The sequence below is a fragment of the Moschus berezovskii genome, chromosome 4 (assembly GCF_049115385.1).
Source record: "Moschus berezovskii isolate FMDL1 chromosome 4, NW_MosBer_1.0, whole genome shotgun sequence".
In the NCBI taxonomy this organism is placed as follows: domain Eukaryota; kingdom Metazoa; phylum Chordata; class Mammalia; order Artiodactyla; family Moschidae; genus Moschus; species Moschus berezovskii.
In genome coordinates this window covers 62,783,343-62,803,470 of record NC_142463.1, presented here as the reverse complement: position 1 = coordinate 62,803,470, position 20,128 = coordinate 62,783,343, and the positions used below count along the sequence as shown (strand labels likewise).

General features: G+C 44.6%; 1 protein-coding gene across 1 annotated transcript in view; it reads left to right on the top strand.

The window, feature by feature from the left end:
- SSX2IP (SSX family member 2 interacting protein) overlaps window positions 1–9,399 on the top strand; it is an 80,159-nt gene extending 70,760 nt beyond the window's left edge. Inside the window, exon 14 of the mRNA XM_088835444.1 lies at window positions 9,259–9,399. Within this exon, the coding sequence (XP_088691570.1) occupies window positions 9,259–9,298 (40 nt within the window). The 3' untranslated portion in view covers window positions 9,299–9,399. The remainder of the gene's footprint in view (window positions 1–9,258) is intronic.
- Window positions 9,400–20,128: the final 10,729 nt, after the last annotated feature.

Below are 20,128 nucleotides of genomic sequence, written 5' to 3'. Positions count from 1 at the left end.
TTTTCCTTGCATGGATAACAAATGAACTCCTTGGAAACTTAGTTTGATTGAAGACTTATTTTCATTTTTTGTTTTGGGGAAGAAATTCTGCTATAAGGAGATTTTCCATTTTAAAATTTAAAAATTTTCTGACCACAGCTTTTCTGTGATGAAGTGAAGTGGCTCAGTTGTGTCCGACTCTTTGTGACCCCATGGACTGTAGCCTATCAGACTCCTCCATCCATGGGATTTTCCAGGCAATATTACTGGAGTGGGTTGCCATTTCCTTCACCAGAGATCATCCCGACCCAGGGATCAAACCCAGGTCTCCCACATTGTAGGCAGATGCCTTTACCGTCTGAGCCACCAGGGAAGCCTTTCTGTGATGAATGCTTATCTATATCAACATGCATTGTATTCTTTCAGCACAGCCCATGTCCTTGCATAATACAACCATGCTTTTTTAAAAAATATGTTTTTATTGAGGTATAGTTGATTTATAATGTTGTATTAATATCTGCTGTATAGCAGTGATTCAGTTATATATTCTTTTTAATATTCTTTTAGATGATGGTTTGTCCCAGGATATTGAATATCATTCCCTGTACATACAGTAGGACCTTGTTGTTCATCCATTCTACAAATAATAGTTTGCATTGACACCTCCAAACTCCCAGTCCATCCCTCCTCCAGCCCCTCTCCGTTGGCAACCACAAGTCTGTTCTCCATGTCTGTGAGTCTAAAACCATGCTGCTGCTGCTAAGTCGCTTCAGTCGTGTCCGACTCTGTGTGACCCCATAGACGGCAGCCCACCAGGCTCCCCCATCCCTGGGATTCTCCAGGCAAGAACACTGGAGTGGGTTACTATTTCCTTCTCCAATGCATGAAAGTGAAAAGTGAAAATGAAGTCGCTCAGTCGTGTCTGACTCTTAGCGACCCCATGGACTGCTAATTGATATCTAATTTAATAGCAAAATTCTATTGTACCTTAAGAATACAACAGAGTTCACTTGTCTTGATTTGTTATGAGTATAAGCAAGTAATAAAAAGAATTTTAAAATGTCACTATATGGCCCTTGAAATGTGGTCAAGGTGTGGTTGCAGTTTGCAGCACCCAGTTATAACTGAGCAGCTGTGCAAAGCAACAAGGGCATCATATACGGCCCATTACGACTCCTCCACTCTGTCCTGTTGCCATGGAAGCAGTCACAGATGGTGGATAAATGAGTGAAGATGGTGGTGTCAGTGCAAAACTTAGGCTGTGGTCACTGACACTGAGTTTCATGTTAATTTTTACATACCTCAAAATATTCTTTTGACGGAGACCACAGTGGGGGCTTGACCAGGTTTGGGGTCATCATCCCAGCTCCTAGGCTGATCCTCAAGGAAGGGATGTAACCAGCAGTCCATCATGACAAAATCATGTTTGATCTTGTGTATGAATGATGGAAACCCAACTGCAAGCGATTAGGCAAAACTATTTGGCAACTCATTTAAGAAACTGAAAAAGTGTTACCAATGTACCCCAACCGAATAGGATGTCAACCTATAGTTGGAAATACAGGGCAAGAGGTCAACCCTACCAGGAGAAGGAGTTGGCAAGGCCTGTGTGGGTGGTCAGGACCCCACACCCATGGGCAGACTCCAGTCCCCAAGGCGTTTGAGTAGAAACCCCCCAATACTATGGATAGGCTGGTGATTCTTATCCATAGATATGTGGCAAGAAATGTTACAGTAAAGTATAAATGCTTGCAAATGAATTCCTTTTTAAAATGTTATTTACAGCAAATTTAAGCTTATCCCTACTGTCACTCCCACACACTTGCATTTCATTAGGTTTCTTGGAAGCAATAGAAAGGTGTAGGCTCACTGCTGGCACAAGGGGTGTGTGTTGTGTACGTGGGTGCCACCATTCCTGCTGGGCTGCAAGATGGCTTCCAAGAGGAGACCTGCTGCGGTAATCCATCCCACGGGAGACCAGAGCCTACCCTTGCAGAGGCTGTGGTGATGAAGATGCAAGAAACCCCGGCCCCCACAAAGCCCTGGATCTCATGCTGCCAGTGGGTTGCTGATATTGGTCAGGTTTGCTCCAGAACTTGACAGCTCTCAACCAACCGGTTGAAGTTTACCCCTTCTGCCTCTGGGTTACAAAGGATCCTTTTCACTGGGATTTGAAAGGTGTTATCCAAAGCTCTTCTCCTGCCTGCATTTTCTCCTGGAGTTCCTCAGAAAATATTCAGGAAAGTGACAAGAATAGGGGCGATGGTACCAGTGGCAGGGGTGACAGAAACAGCCTGGCACCTCTGCCCTCAATCCCTACCTTTTGCTCTGCCTACCTGCAGAGGTAAAAGGGAGAGGAGGGCTGTCTCATCAAACAATATCCTACACAAAATCAACCCTCCAGCTCTCCAAAGCTAAGTGAATTTTCAGAAGATGAATTATTATGTAATTGGCTCCATTCAACACCTGGAAAAGAGAGGGAACTATCAATAGTATTGGCGCAATTAGGTAGGATGGATTCTGGAAAACTCATTTTCTTCTTTCCCCAAGTATGTGTGTGCTCAGTCATGTCTGACTGTTTGTGACCTCACGAATTGTAGCCTGCCAGGCTCCAGTGTTCATGGAATTTTCCAGGCAAGAATATTGGGAGTGGGTTGCCATGACCTCTTCCAGTGGATCTTACTGACTCAGGGATCGAACCCAAGTCTCCTGAGTCTCCTGCATTGGCAGGTGGATTCTTTGCCACTTGAGCCACCTGGGAAAACCTCTTTCCCCAAGAGCAGGTCGTAAACACTTCATGATGTCTTTGTGCTGGCAGAGTCCTCCCTCGCGACTGTCACCGACCATAGCTAGTGAGGGTCCTCAGGAGAGGGGGTGTTCACAGAAGCCTGCAGCCAAAGGGCTGTCCCCAAGGACCCTGCAGTGTGGCTTAATCTCCATTCCTGGTGGTTGGGTGTCCCACCTGGTCCTTGAATCTGTGGTCATTGGGACAGGAGCCACAGCCTGCACGATGCACCCCTTGACAGGGGAGTAAGAAAGCTGTTTATCCTCCCCTTCACCTGGGAACAAACTGACATTTTCTGTCTCACAGACACAACTCCTAAGGTGAAAACTCTCACTTGAATTGACTATTAATGAAATAAACAGGCAAAAATAAAATCCCCAACAGGATTACAAAAGAACTCTCATGTCCAGGGTCTTTTTTTGCTCTTAGGTACTTACTTCATTTTCACCAATTGGGTCCCCCAACAGTCATCTGGAAATGTTTCTGGTTCTTGTTTTCAAGTTTGGAGGGCCTATCTCCCCACTGCCCATGTGCATCCCAAGAGAAACATGGGTGTGGGGGAAGGCAGCAGAGGCCAGGTGCCCTGGTGGAGCAGGCAGACTGCTCTTCTAGGATAATACAATCAATCATGCTAACAGGAGGAAGGGGGTTCTCTTACCTTTGAGTCCTTTAATGCCGGAACAGTTACCATGTACATAAATAAGAATAGGGCAAGACATAAATTTGGTGACTTAATGAAAAAAATTCTTACTGGTTGCTCAGCCAGGTCAAAATTGGATGATCTCTTCTGTGGGACTGAGTATAAACATTTAGGTCTTATACATTGCTTCCATGTCCTAACTCAGCTCAGGGCTTAGTCTGTGAAATTGATCAAGAAAGCTGCAGTCTGTACTGGAAAGTATTTAGTGTTAAACTGGTCATTCAGTATTTATGAAGGCTCAGGTCAGAGCATTCCCACAAATAGTCCCTGACAATTATCCCACCAGTTCTGAAAAATAGAGAATCTTAATTTCAAGTGACTCATTTAACATCCAAGCAGACTACTGAGTTGTCTATTTTGAAATTCCAGTGTATAAAATTTTCAAACAGCTTCTAAATTCATGTTCAGCTCTGTTATGGCATGTGAAGAGCATCATTAAAAAGAAAAAGGTTTTAAATGCATAAAGAATAATGGGCTTATTCTTCCAGTCCTGAACTTTTTGAGCAGAATCTGAGGGCCTCTATCCCTTTCTCTGTGTTTTCTGCATAGGGACAGTCATGCCCTAGAACAATTCCAAAGAAATTCTCCTTCCCCATCTTCTATTAGAGATGATGCATGGGCAGGGGGTCAGAAGCCTTATGGGCTATAGTCCAGTCCTGTCACAGCCAAGCTGTGTGCCTTTGGGCCAGTTGTTTGGTCCTTCAAGCCTCTGCCACTACATCGTGACGAAATTGTCTAATTGCTGGGAGGTGAAGATATTCTTAGGCAAGAATACTGGAGTGGGTTGCCATCTCTTTCCTCAGGGGACCTTCTCGACCCAGAGATAGAACCCATGTCTCCTGTGTCTCCTGCATTGTAGGCAGATTCTTTACCCACTGAGCCATCAGAGTAGCCCATAAAGATACTGAATAATAACCTCCAAACTGAGAAAGAATTTTGAGATGGAAAAAATCAAGCAGGCAACTCCATTAAGCACAATATGAAGCTGATTATGGGTAACTTACAACACGTAGGAAGGATGGGGCAGATAGAGGATGCTGGCGTATTAGCAGCTGCACTGGGAACCACCAAAGGAATGCAGAGGAATGTAGAGGGGTCAAAGCTGAAACTAGAATCTGACTATCCAGATAGATTCTCTGTGCCAGAGAAGCACAGCTGGCACTGCCCGCATCTGGGGTCTCCCTGTCCCCCTGCCTCCCCGCCCCCCCCCCCCAGCCGGGAGTCTTATGATCATTAACCATCTGGTTAGCAAAAGGCATTCTTCCAGTTTTCCTATCAGATGAAGGCAAGCGTAAAAGTTGATAGTGAACCCACCTGACTTGGGCACAGTCCTTGTGACCAGACTACAGTTTAGTGTGCAGAAAGGGCACAAAGTGGGTAGGACTGGGGTCCTGAGACAGAGATGACAAAATGGAGTCAGTGTGGTTCAGCCACACACAAGTTCAACACTGAGTCATGTCCCCCCATCAAGCTGCCATTCTGCTAGCTGGGAGACTTCATTACTGATGCAGGAGGATCAAACACAACGACGTATAGCATTTCCAAGGTTAGAAAACTTGTAAATGCAGCTCCAAGACACATTTGATTTCCACAGCAATCATGGAAGCCTAACCTCTAGGCAAATTATACTCTTCCCTACTGGAGATGAACAAACTGAGGTCAGGTAATTTAAACAAACTGGGTAAGGCTATTTGGAGTCACCCTGGTGCTGAAATGGCTTGGTGAAAGAGAAAATAGAAAGGCCAAACGGCAGGGTAGAGGCCTCCAGCCCCTAGAAACCCAGCCTGGCTGCCTCTTGGCTTATCTTATATATTTGTTGTTTAGTCACTAAGTCGTTTCCCACTCTGGGAGACTCCACGGACTGTAGCTCGCCCAGCTCCTCTGTCCATGAAATTTTCCAGGCAAGAATACTGGAGTGGATTGCCATTCCCTTCTCCAGGGGATCTTCCTGAACCAGGGATGGAACTTGCATCTTCTGCAAATTGGTAGGCAGATTTCTTTACCACAGAGCCACCTGGGAAGCCCATCTTATACTTAATATCATGCATAGGAAAAAATACTAGAAGAAAAGAAGTACTTTAAGCATATGCTTAGCTCTTAAATTATAGGTTTAAAGGTGATTTATTTATTTTCATCTTTACGACATTTTGTGTTTTCTAAAATTTTTAACAATGACTAGGCATAACTTTGGAGAGGAGATAAAAATGATTGGGATTGCAAAAAAAAAAACAAAACCAAAACAACACGAGTGGAAGGAAATATGGATGGAGAGACAAGAAGGTGGGAAATGAAAACCAAGACCCAAACCAAACACTAATCTCAGAAAACCAGGGCAGGCCCCTCAGGCTCGCTCCTCCGCAGGGTATCCCGGCCTGGGGAGTCTGAGGCTCCTCCTCCGTCGCGCCCCCACTTCAGTTCCGCCAGAGGGCGCCCTGGGGTCGGGCCGCCGTGTCCTCGCCTATCGCTCTTTCGGGCGCTCTTTGCTGGGTGAGGCTCGCGGTCCCGCCGCCTCCCCGCAGATAGTGCAGGGGGCAGCCTCTCCCGGCCTAGGCGCGATCCTCGCAGCTGAGGATGGCCCTGCGTGTCGGTCCCGGCCAGGGCTGCTTTCCACCCATCTCCGCCGGGCTCCCAGTCGCAGGCGTTCCAGCCTCACCCAGAGGCCACCCTGGGTCACCTCTGCACCAGGGCACACCCAGGGGAGCAGGCGACAAGATCCCACTTCCCCTATGATTGCATTATTTTTCACAATTAAAAAAAAAGTAGGAAAGTAATACACACATAGTAATATGTAGTTGTGAAAAATCCAAATAACCTGTGTGTATATTTTCAAAAAATCAGTCGCCCTTCACCATCATCTTACCAACTCCGCTCTCCATAAACAACAGTTATAAGTTCTTAAATGCATTCGTATACCTATAAGCATATTATTGTGGATATTAGTGTATTTGTCCATCAGACCATCAGTTCATCCATCCACACATTCATGCATGCATGCCTCCATCCCTAGAAGAATATTCATCAAAATATTAACGGTGGTAATTTTTAGGTGGTAGAATTAAAAGGATTCTTATTTCCTGACTGTTTTACCTTGAAAATAAGGGTGCAGGTGAGTTGTTACTATTTTAAAATCCATTTTCTCTCTTAAGGCTGCCTCTCCTCTTCAATACATAGACTAACTCCCAGTGGCTTCTCTGAGCTTCCCCATCTTACTGAGGAGATGAGGCTCATCAACACCTCTGGCTGCACCAGGCAGTGCTTGAGTCTCCTAGTAACACAGCTGGAGGCTTCTGTCTCAGCGACTCAGGACTCTGATGGACTTGGCTGCTGTCTACATTTTTACCAGTTTCAAGCGCAGATTAATTGGAAAATGTTCTCTGTTGGCTTCTGGGAAGTAACAATAGAATCCTGATGATACTGTTATCTGTGGATTAAGAATTTATACAAAGAAGTTTTTTTTTTCTTTATAGTTCTTTAAAAGTGGTTTTGAAATTTTTCTTTGATTTTTGGAGGCCAGAGAACTCAAGTTCCTATTTAAAAGTTTGTTCTAACCAACCCTGGATCTTTATTGTCTTTGGGAGTTATGTAGCTTAGCCGTTAGAAGTTATTAGATATTTGGCTGAATTTAGACTAATCCCTAATTTATACTAATCATAGGATTCTATACTAATCCCACTCCTAAGCTTTCCAGTTCAGACAAATATACCATTTAAAAAATAGTTTGCTCTTGTTTCTCTTAAAGGAACAAAAGTTGTTTCAATTAGGTTTGTTATTTTAGTATTTTCTAGATAATTGAATGCCCTTTTACTTGGATTCTTGTAAGTTGAATTCTCTGCTAGTGACCACCCAAAGAAGTGAGCACTCTGATATCATATTCTTTGGCCTAAAGTATTTTCCAAAGTATAATTGTTAAATTTCAAGAAAACAGTGCTTCAAAGGTGAGTTATATTAACCAACCCCTTAAAATGAAATGGAGGAGGAGACAGTGGGAGGGAGGGAGATGAAAGTAAAAAGGAAAGGAGGAAGGAAAAAGAGGCGAGGAACGAAAAAAGGGATGGAGGCAGAGGAGAAGGGGAAGAGCAATGAGGGATCAATTAAGAGGCTTCCCTGGTGGTCCAGTGGTTAAGCCTCTGTGCTTTCCACTGCATGAGTTCCATCCCTGGTCAGAGAATTAAGATCCCACATGCACCAAAAAAAAAAAAAAAGAAAGAAAGAAAATCAATTGAAATGAAAGGAGTGCTGTTCAAATTTTTAACCATTCTAGAACTGCAGCAGTTACTGGGACCAACCGTCAAACTCCTATCTCTTGAAAGCAATCAGAAAGGCATTTAATCATCCAGAAGCTGAAAAGCAGTTTGTCAGAGAGGGATCTCTGATGTCAGCACTGACAACACAGAACTCAACCTGCTGATATTGTCCAGGCCCAGGGCCTGGCGGAATAATTACAGTGAGGCTCCCTGGATAATGACGGGGTAGGAGGTTTTCTGGGCACAGGCAGAGTAGTAATGGAAACCTTAACTTTCAAAATGACGTGTTTTTTTTTCAAACTTAAAGTATGTCATCCAGGGAAATGAAAAGCCTTTAGCGATTTTAGCTTGTTTTGAAATCCAGAGATTTGCCCTAGGTTCCGAATGCCTGGGAAAAGAATTCATTTGCATTCTTGAATTTCTTGAGCTGAGATTCCCAAAGAACCTTCCATCAGAATGGACTCTGCAGAGAATTCATACCACACTGGCACTTCCTCAGGCTTCATCCTTGACTTGTTTCCCCCATTCTTTTCTGGTCAAGCCATCCCAAACTTGTGTTTGCAGGTGTCACTGAGACACACACACTCCAGTCCGGGCTTCTCTCCAGAGCTCTAAACGTGTATTTTTGTCTGTTTGCTGAACATCTCTCATCCAAAAGGTGCCTTAGACTCAGCAAATTCCTAATCAAAACATCAAGTGGATCACATTCTCCCCACCACAAGCAGCACTGCTCTCATTTGCTGTACTTTTTTTTTTTTTTTAAGATTTATTTGGCTGCACTGGGTCTTGGTGGCAGCATGGAGGATCTGCTTCCCTGACCAGGGATTGAACCCCAGCCGCCTGCATTGGGAGCACAAGTCTTAGCCACTGGACCACTAGGGAAGTCCCAGCACTCCTTTCTTTGGTTAGCTGCATTGTCATTTACCAAATTGCTGGAGCAATAAACCCTGCTGTCATCCTAAACCCCATCTTTTCCTTCACTGCCATCTCCCAGTGGTCACCAAGGTCTGTCCTCACCTACCCTACCCTGGCTCTTCCATCCTCTTTCCTCCATTTCCCTGTCCAGGCCCTCATCCCTTCTCATCTGGACCGGGGCAGCTGCTTTCTAACTGGCTTCTGGGTCACAGTATCACCTTGCCAGAACCCATCCACACATTGAGATCTCTGTAAAAGACAGCTCCATTTCCGTCTCTCTCCTGCTTAAACCTAGCTGGTACCCTCGTTGTCAGAGGATAAAGCCCAGGGTACCAGCTGTGTCACATCAGGCCTTTCCGGTCTCACACACATCCATCCGAATGTCCTCCTGGGACATCCTCCACCGTGCATCCCATTGGAAAGATGATAGACAACCCTCTGATTTGTGGCCTCTCCTTCATCTTGATTAAAGTAACAATTGTTGATTACGTTTTCAAGTCTTTTGTGTTAGATGTGGCCCAGGGACAAGTGGAATGAAAGCAGAAGTATCACGAGAGAGTTTTCAAACCCTTCTTAGGAAGACACTGATGAGCATCCTTTGCCCCGTTTCTTTTGTACCCCTCTCCACCCTACAGCCGGGAACGCAGGTGTGATGGATTCCAGCCTGGCCCATGAAGACTAGGGGCATACCTCAGGGGAGGAAGAACAGCAAGGTGGACGGTGCCATGGAACAGAACTGCCAGAGCCCTGACTACCGACCTCTGGAATTTTCTGCCAGAAATAAACTTATAACATGGTTAAGCCGTTGTTCTTGTCCCTTTCTTCTGAACCTGATCCTAACTGACCTAGAACTTGGTACCCAATAGGGGATGCTGCAGGTAACTCCATGTGTGTCTTTTTTCTTTCTTTTGCTCCAGAGGGACTCAAGAAGCCAGCCAACTCCCCAGTGTCTAAATTCTTCACTCTTGCCATAAAGGTTTATTGCTGTAGCCACTTGGCCTTCCAACATTTGGGTTTCCACAGATCCTTTCTTTTCTCTAAGTGACCACAGAGATAAATTTGGAGGAAAACAGAAGTATCTGTGTTCTGCTACGGCAGATTGCAGGTGGTGAGTTTTACAGGTACATCTGGTTAACAGAGTCACATCCAGAACCACAGCTTCAAGGCATTCTGGAAATATGGCTTTATTTCCAGTTTGCCGGAGCAGGCGGCACACTGGGAAGGGATGTGGAATTAGAGTCCAGACCATTTCTTCTGCACATGCTCCACCCAGCCCCCATGGGACAGCTCTTCTGCAGCAGGCTTGCCAAGACCTGCCTGCCTTCTTCATGTCAGTTTTGCATTTCCTTCTGCCTTGAATCTTCTTTTCCCCTCCCTCACTCTTCTGCCTGTGTGTTTATGCCTAGCTCTTAGCTCCTGGCAGAGCAAATCCATCCTGCCTACCGCAGGAGCTGTGCAGGACTTGGAATAATCCACGGTCATCGTCCGTAAGTGAAATATATTCCTGGCTCACCCCTCCTTCTTCTCCGCCCAAAGGTGAGCTTCCCCAGGGCCAAAACAGAAACAACTGTCACATCTGCGCCCTCGTCTGCCTCCTACTTCTGTCTCAGTCTGGCCCAGGCACTGAGGAAATGTTTGTTGAACTGGTGAACATTGACAGTGGCTCCGAGCCAAGCCCGCTCCTCTCTCAGATCATAGGGTTAAGAGTAGAACCACCTGTGTGTGAATCTACCAGGTCCCAGCTGGAGGCATATTATGTAAGGTCTCTGTGCCTTAGTGTCCTTCTCTGTGACGTGAGTCCCAGTAACACCTGCAGGGTGTCGGGAGGATTAAATGACAGCGAAGCACGTGGCACCATACCCACACACATATGGACTCAGATGTCAGCTAGAATCATTCTGTGGGTGTCCTCTTGGACGCTCTTCACTTTCCCTGTTTTTCTCCTCTCTCATACTTTGCTCATCAGTAACACTTTGACTCAACGAGCATTTTCTGAGTGCCAGCACAAGCAGTCACAGCCTTGGGGAGCTTGCTGGCTTTTAGCGAGGCAGACACATCCACCCTGAGCTGCAACAAAGCATGGCATTTGAATGATAGAAGTTGTCGCCAGTTTCCAGGGAGGCACAGAAGAGAGAGGCAGTCATCGTAGGCAGAGGTGGGGAGGGCTGGTTAGGGAACAAGATACAGAGGCGGGGGTGATTGTTTAAATGACTCTTAAAAAGAGGAGTGGGGGGAGAGGAGGCTTCTGAAGGCTAGAGAGAACAGCGTGTGTAAAGGCAGGGAGGTGTCCAACATACACACTGGGGAACTGCTGGTAAAACTAGAACAATGGTTCTCACACTTGAGGTTGTTATCAGGATCTCCTGGAAGCCCGGATAAACTGCAGATTGCTGGTGCCCTCTCTCAGAGTAGGGTAGAGCCTGAGCTCTTGCATGTCTAAAAGTTTCCAAGTGGTACTCATGTTGCTGATCCAGGACCACACTCTGAGAGCACTGGGGCAAGGGGGCAGAACAGAACGTGGGTGTTGGGAGCAGGAAATAATGGGAAAGAGACCTGGGCTACACAGGCTAGCTCAGGAGTTCAGATTTCATAAACAACAATGATAACAATGGGCTTCCCAGGTGGTACGACTGGTAAAGACCCAGCCTGCTAATGCAGGTAGATACAAGAGATCCAGGTTCGATCCCTGGGTTGAGAAGAACCCCTGGAGAAGGAAATGGCAACCCACTCCAGTATTCTTGCCTGGAGAATCCCACTGACAGAGAAGCCTGGTGTGCTACAGTCCATAGGATTGCAAAGAGTCAGACACAACTGAAGCGACAGCACACATGCATGCACACTGAAAACAATACTTAAAAGCTTACAATCACCTCTCTGTGGCGTGAATTGATGTAAAGGGCCCATGACTTCAGAAGGGAAGACATGTAAGGGGTGGAATTCAGGTGAGCTGTGGGTGGTCTGTGACCAATTGGGCACAGATCCCCATCCTGTGCTGAGTCCCCAGCCTCTAGCCCAAGCTGTCTTCCTGGGATACCCCTTGCTCCTGAACACAGAGAAAGAGGCGTATCTCTTCTCTCCAGGGTCAAAACTTCTGCTCCTGCCTTCAGTCCCTTCACCTTCTCCACTGGATGAATCCTCTTCCAATATCTTCAGCCGTTTTCTCTGCACACCTTTTCCTGTTGGGCAGAGTTTAAGTCAAACCATCAAACATGCGGTGCTGCCAGTCACACTACCCAGCTGCTCCATTTGACTGCTACTATTAATGTAACTTTTAAAATGAAAAAGACTCAATGATCATCATCCGCCCCATTTCCTCACACCCGGTACGTGCCCTCTGAGTCTCAATCTGCACCGGTGTAAGCAATGAGAGAGCACCTAGCTTTTCTTAATTGCTTTAATTGTATCACTCCTATTTCCACCGAAATATCCGAAAAGACCCACTCATGAAGAGCTCCAATAAAAATAGTTAATCTTGACAATGCCACGATAGACTTTAATTTTTAAACCCCCAAGCAACTTCCATAAAACAACTTCTGAACCCTGGCGGAGGACACCAGGCACCCAGAAAGGCAGCCCATTCTCTTCAAAAGGAGGTAGGACAAAATGTAAAAGACAAAAGGCGAGGCAAAAGAGTTAGGGACGGAGACTAGGGAGGGAATCGTGAAGGAGAAGTTTCCACACAGTAGGAACCCTCTCACAGGCGGGTCTGTGGGGAGTTTTGAAATCTCAGAAGGCAACATAACCAGGAGAGGAAAAAAACAACAACAACACAGAGAATACGTGCCTAACTGCAACTGCAGAAAAGAGAAATTTCCAGCGAAACATTCTAACCTAATAACCAACTCAGCTCAGCCTGGCCTGATAACAACACAAAGGATTGAACAAATACCAGTGGAGAGCCAGCTGCATACCGGCCACTCCTGCCCAGAGGCAGAGAGGCAGGCTATAATCTCAGTCTCAAAGGTGTCATCTTCCACCAAACTGTGAGCACGTTCCCAGCTGCTAACCACGTCTTCCTGAGATCCTGGATGGTTGACATATGCCCGGAGGGTTGCAGCCTGAGATCAGCTCTCCAGAGGAGACATACGGCACACCTGAGATGGTGCTCTTGCCAAACACCTGGTCACCTGAGCTGCTCAGACCTGGAAGGGCACAAAACGCATGCCCAACCCACAGAGACTGTGCCAGGACTGTGTCTCAGTGTCTCCTGTGGAGGTACGGGTCAGCAGTGGCCTGCTTCAGGGGCTCAGGGTGTAGTAGACCTGGGTATGGCATAAGCCCTCTTGGAGGAGGTTGCCATTAACCCGGGACCTTTTGAAGGAGGCAGCCATTATCTTCATTACCTTCACCATAGTTTGGCTTCAGGTCAAGCAACAGGGAGGGAACACAGCCCCACCTATCAACAGAAAATTGTATTAAAGATTTACTGAACCTGGCCCTGACCATCAGAACAAGACCCAGTTTCCCCCTCAGTCAGACTCTACCAGCAGGAAGTTTCCATAAGCCTCTTATCCTTATCCATGAGAGGACAGAGAGAATGAAAGTCACAATCACAGAAAACAAACCAAACTGATCACATGGCCCACAGCCTTGTCTAGCTCAATGAAACTATGAGCCATGCCACAGAGGGCCACCCAAGACGGACAGGTCATGGCAGAGAGTTCTGACAAAACCACTTCAGTATTCTTGCCTTGAGAACCCCATGAACAGTATGAAAAGGCATAAAGGTATGACACTGAAGATGAACTCCCCAGGTCGGTTGGTGACCAATATGTTCCTGGAGAAGAGTGGAGAAATAACTCCAGAAACAAGAGATGGAGCCAAAGCAAAACAACACCCAGCTGTGGATGTGACTGCAGATGGAAGAAAAGTCCAATGCTGTAAAGAGCAATATTGCATAGGAACATGAATCAAGGCAAATTGGAAGTGGTCAAACAGGAGATGGCAAGAGTGAACATTGACATTTTAGAAATCAGAGAACTAAAATGGACTGGAATGGGTGGATTTAACTCAGATGACCATTATATCTACTACTGTGGACAAGAATAACTTAGAAGAAATGGAGTAGCCATCATAGTCAATAAAAGAGTCCAAAATGCAGTACTTGGATGAAATCTCAAAAATGACAGAATGATCTCTGTTCGTTTCCAAGGCAAACCATTCAATATCACAGTAATCCAAGTCTACGCCCTGACCAGTAATGCTGAAGAAGCTGAAGTTGAATGGTTCTATGAAGACCTACAAGACCTTCTAGAACTAACACTGAAAAAATATGTCCTCTTCATTATAGGGGACTGGAATGCAAAAGTGGGAAGTCAAGAGCAACATGGAGTAACAGGCAAATTTGACCTTGGAGTACAAAAAAAACAAGACAAAGGTTAACAGAGTTTTGCCAAGAGAATGCACTGGTCATAGCAAACACGTTCTTCCAACAACACAAGGGAAGACTCTACACATGGACATCACCAGATGGTCAACACCAAAATCAGATTGATTATATTCTTTGCAGCCAAAGACAGAGAAGCTATATAGAGTCAGCAAAAAGAATACCAGGAGCTGACTGTGGCTCAGATCATGAACTCCTTATTGCCAAATTCAGACTGAAATTGAAGAAAGTAGGGAAAACCACTAGACCATTCAGGTATGACCTAAATCAAATCGCTTACAATTATACAGTGGCAGTGAGAAATAGATTCAAAAGATTAGATCTGATAGAGAGCCTGAAGAACTATGGACGGAGGTTCATGACATTTTACAGGAGGTAGTGATCAAGACCATCCCCAAGAAAAAGAAATACAAAAAGGCAAAATGGTTGTCTGAGGAGGCCTTATAAATAGGTGAGAAGAGAAGAGAAGCTAAAGGCGAAGGAGAAAAGGAAAGATATATCCATTTGAATTCAGAGTTCCAAAGAATAGCAAGGAGAGATAAGAAAGCCTTTCTTAGAGATTCATGCAAAGAAACAGAGAAAACAATAGAATGGGAAAGACTATTGATTTCTTCAAGAAAATTAGAGATACCAAGGGAACATTTCATGCAAAGATGAGCTCGATAAAGAACAGAAATGGGATGGACCTAACAGAAGCAGAAGATATTAAGAAGAGGTGGCAAGAATACACAGAAGAACTGTACAAAAAACATCTTCATGACCTAGATAACAATGATGGTGTGATCACTCACCTAGAGCCAGACATTCTGGAATGCAAAGTTAAGTGGTCCTTAGGAAGTATCACTATGAACAAAGCTAGTGGAGGTGATGGAATTCCAGTTGAGCTATTTCAGATCCTAAAAATGATGCTGTGAAAGTGCTGCACTCAATATGCCAGCAAATCTGAAAAGCTCAGCAATGACCACAGGACTGGAAAAGGTCAGTGTTCATTCCAATCCCAAAGAAAGGCAATGCCAAAGAATGCTCAAACTACTGCACAATTGCAGTTATCTCACATGCTAGTAAAATAATGCTCAAAATTCTCCAAGCCAGGCTTCAATAGTACATGAACCGTGAACTTCCAGGTATTCAAGCTGGATTTAGAAAAGGCAGAGTAACCAGAGATCAAATTGCCAACATTCTCTGGATCACCAAAAAGCAAGACAGTTCCAGAAAAACATGTACTTCTGCTTTATTGACTATGTCAAAGCCTTTGATTGTGTGGATCACAATAAACTGTGGAAAATTCCTAAAGGAATGGGGATATCAGATCACCTGACCTGCCACCTGAGAAATCTGTATGCAGGTCAAGAAGCAACAATTAGAACTGGCCATGGAACAACAGACTGGTTCTAAATCCGGAAAGGAGTATGTCAAGGCTGTACATTGTCACCCTGCTTATTTAACTTATATGCAGAGTACATCATGAGAAATGCTGGGCTGGATGAAGCACAAGCTGGAATCAAGATTGCTGTGAGAAATATCAATAATCTCAGATACACAGATGACACCACACTCTTGGCAGAAAGTGAAGAGGAACTAAAAAGCCTCTTGATGAAAGTGAAAGAGGATAGTGAAAACGTTGGCTTAAAACTCAATACTCAGAAAACTAAGATTATGGCATCTGGCCCCATCACTTCGTGGCAAATAGATGGGGAAACAGTGGAAACAGTGACAGACTTTATTTTGGGGGGCTCCAAAATCACTGCAGATGGTGACTGCAGGCATGAAATTAAAAGATGTGGGTTCTTTGGAAGAAAAGCTATGACCAACCTAGACAATATTTTAAAAAGCAGAAACATTACTTTACCAACGAAAGTCCATGTAGTCAAAGCTATGGTTTTTCCAGTAGTCATGTATGGATGTGATAGTTGGACTAAAAGCTGAGCACTGAAGAATTGATGCTTTTGAACTATGGTGTTGGAGAAGACTCTTGAGAGTCCCTTGGACTGCAAGGAGATCCAAACAGTCCATCCTAAAGGAAATCAGTCCTGAATATTCATTGTAAGGACTGATATTGAAGCTGAAACTCCAATACTTTGGCCACCTGATGTGAAGAACTGACTCATTGGAGGAGACCCTCATGCTGGGAAAGACTGAAGGCAGGAAGCGAAGAGGACGACAGAGGTTGAGATTGTTGGATGATATCACTGACACAATGGACATGAGTTTGAGGAGGCTCTGGGAGTTGGTGATGGAAAGAGAAGCCCGGCCTGCTGCAGTCATGGGGTCACAAAGAGTTGGACATGACTGAGGGACTGAACTGAAGTGAAGCCTTTCACTTTCCTACTGCAAGACAGCTTACAGGAAATCCATGTGATAGGAATATATTGTGATTGTTCATAAGTCAGGAACAACATGATCCAATTTGTTTATATTGATGTTGTCAAAAAAATATTGAGACTTATGTGAAGTTTAATTCTATAGAGACTTATGTTTATGCTCTCCTGGTCTGTCTAGAGCTATGCTCTTTAGAAACAGGACATGTCCATGAAATGCCCATCATTTGTTTCTATCTTTTAAAATTTTTAAAGAATTGAGATAAAAATGGGACCTAATGGTTCCTGGGACCATAGCAAAGCCTATTCTCAAAGGTTCTTTATTTAAATGTTGTAAACAAACATGGAACATCCATTGCACTTGGTTTGGATGTAGAAGAGGGGTTGGTTTACTTCCTGAACAGGCAGTTTTCTGAGTATTGCTTAGCGGCAGAGAGCTCACACTTCTGTCTGAATTTCTCCCTTTCTCCTGGACCATTTATATATTTGCTGCAAATCCTTAATGTTATATAGTCTTTTCACAGATACTTTCCAATGGTGAGGTAGATGAAATAGCTCCAAAATAAATTTCTAACTCAGGCAGGGTGCCTTTTACAATGTCAATAGTCAGAAGAGCTAGGAAATTCTGGAAACAGAGAGGCCCATTTCTTATTTTTTTAAAAATTCGTGTATTTATTTTAATTGGAGGTTAATTACTTTACAGTACTGTAGTGGTTTATGCCATACATTGACATGAATCAGCCATGGGTGTACATGTGTTCCCCATCCTGAACCCCCCTCCCACCTCCCTCCCCATCCCATCCCCCAGGGTCATCCCAGTGTACCAGCCCTGAGCACCTTGTCTCATGCATTGAACCTGGACTGGCGATCTATTTCACATATGATAATATACATGTTTCAATGCTGTTCTCTCAAATCATCCCAACCTCGCCTTCTCCCACAGAGTCCAAAAGTCTGTTCTTTACACCTGTGTCTCTTTTGTTATCTCGCATATAGGGTCATTGTTCAGTTCAGTTCAGTTCAGTCGCTCAGTCATATCCGACTCTCCGCGACCCCATGAATCACAGCACGCCAGGCCTCCCTGTCCATCACCAACTCCCGGAGTTCACTCAAACTCATGTCCACAGAGTCGGTGATGCCATCCAGCCATCTCATTCTCTGTCGTCCTCTTCTCCTCCCGCCCCCAACCTTTCCCAGCATCAGAGTCTTTTCCAGTGAGTCAACTCGTCGCATGAGGTGACCAAAGTATTGCAGTTTCAGCTTTAGCATCAGTCCTTCCAATGAACATCCAGGATTGATCTCCTTTAGAATGGACTGGTTGGATCTCCTTGCAGTACAAGGGACTCTCAAGAGTCTTCTCCAGCACCACAGTTCAAAAGCATCAATTCTTCGGCGATCAGGAAATTTGGAGATGTAGAGGAGGAGGAAATATTCGTTGTCAATCTTCAAATACATAAAGGGTAGCATATGAAAAAAGAATCATAGTTGTTCTGGAGGTCCCCAAGAGAAAGAACCAAAACCAATTAGGGTAATGGTAGACAATTTTCAGCTCAAGATTGAGAAACCATGTGTAATTATGTCCTTAAGATAGGATGGGCTGTTTAGGGAACTGATAAGCTTGTTTTACTGGAACATCCAAGCAAAGGCTGAACACCACATCTATAGGAGGGAAGATGGATGCATTGTGGGACTTTGAGACCTGCTATTCAAAGGTGTGGTCAGGATGGTCTGTGGGTGGAAATCCAGGAAACCATTTGGTCCAGGCTGCTAACTTGAGGTGGCATAACCCAGGCTATGCCACCCTAATGGTGACTGTCTTCTCCATCCCCCCAAAATCACCTACAAACTTGCTAATTTAAATTACCATTGACCAAAATAGTACTGCTGGTGGTTGCTGAAATGACCCCAGGATGCTGTGTTTCTCCATCTAAACTGATGGATCTTGCTCAAAGGTGGTGAGGGATGGGGCTCCCAGACACCTCATCAACCTGAGCCTTGTTCTTCCCACTTGTAAGATGGAGACTGCACGGCATCATTGTCAAGACTGTGGATATTGGAACTACACCAAGTTCAAATCCTAACTCCATGCCTTACTAGCTGTATGAATCTGTTAGTTAATCTCTGATGCCTCTTTGTCTATAAACTACAGATGACAGTAGTTGAACCTATCTCATAAATTGTGGAAATTAAATAAACAAAGAGATGTTACATACTTTGAACAGGGTCCACTGCTATCTATTTTATATTTCAATTTTAACCTATCTGCCGCCAGGCTGACATATGTATTAAGATGTTACTCCAATTAGTCTCTAAAATGATTTTAAAACATGGAAATGCCATCTCACCAAACTATAATCGATCCTTGAAAAATAAATCAGATTTTAGATGAAAAACCGCCTAAGTGCTCAGGTTCCAATTAAGTGTCTACTGAGGCAAGCTTCAAGCTAAGCTCTATAGTAGCAGTTCTCAAAGTGTGGTCCCTGGATTCGCTGCATTAGCATCTTCTGGCGCCTAAGTCCATTTGGTGTGCTCTCACAAAAATTACATGGACCAGATGACTTGTTTGCATGCTAAGTCGCTTCAGTCATGTCTGACTCTGTGCAACCCTCTGGACTGTAGCCAACCAGCTTCCTCTGTCCGTGGGATTCTCCAGGCAAGAATATTGGAGTGGGTTGCCATTTCTTTCTCCCTGGACGGCTTAAACAACATTTATTTCTTATGGTTCTGGAGACCGAAAATCTAAGATCAAGGCACTGGCAGATGCAGTCTTGAGGAACCACTTCTTGGTTCATAGAGAGCCGTTTTCTCATTGTGTCCTCATATGGCAGAAGAAAAACGAGAGAGCTTTCTGGAGTCCTTTCTATAAGGGCACTAATTCCATTCATGAGGGTTCCACCTTCATGACCTAATTGCTTCCTAAAGGCCCTGATATCACATTGTGGGTTAAGATTCAACTTATGACTTTCTGGAGGGAGATGGAGAAGGAAATGGCAACCCACTCCAGTATTCTTGCCTGGAGAATTCCATGGACGAGGAGCCTGGTGGGTCACAGTCCATGGGGTCACAAAGAGTCAGACATGACTGAGTGACTAACACACACTTTTGAAAAGACACAAACTTTCAGTTCATTGCACCTGGGAACCTTTTAGAGATGCAAATTTGCTGGCCCCACCTTGGACCTTTGTAATCAGAGACTTTAAAACTGTCGGTCCAGTGATCTTGTTAATAAGTCCGACAAGTGATTTGATGCCCCCTAAAGTTTGAGTTTCAATTCAGTAGATCTAGGATGAGGCCCAAGAATATGTATTTCTAACTGGTTCCCAGGTGATGCTGATGCATCAACCACACTTTTGAAACCACTGCTAAGCTCTGGTTCCCTTTTGGAAGACCTGAGACTGACACATGTGAAATAATCACTTATGTCTCCCAAATTGTGTGCTGTTGATTGAGCGGAGAAAGAGAAAAGAATGCAGAGATGTGTGAAATTGAAGTGAGTGCATGCAACGCAGGGAAGCCAGGAGGCTGAATGGAGAGGGAGTCTTATAAGCAGAGGCTCACATGTGGGACAAGTGGTGACTACCTGGCCAGAAAGAAGGGCAGATAAAAGGGAAATATCAGCTAGTCCAGATTACTAAGATCATGGATAAATATGGTAGTTAGGCAGAGAAATCTGGACTTGATTCAGGAGTCCATGCTATCTCTGAAGCAGGAAAAGGACAAATGGCTTCAGGGTATTATAGAAAACAAAGAATGTTAACCCACATCCAGTTTCTACAGTGATTATCCCTAGACCCTGCAGTT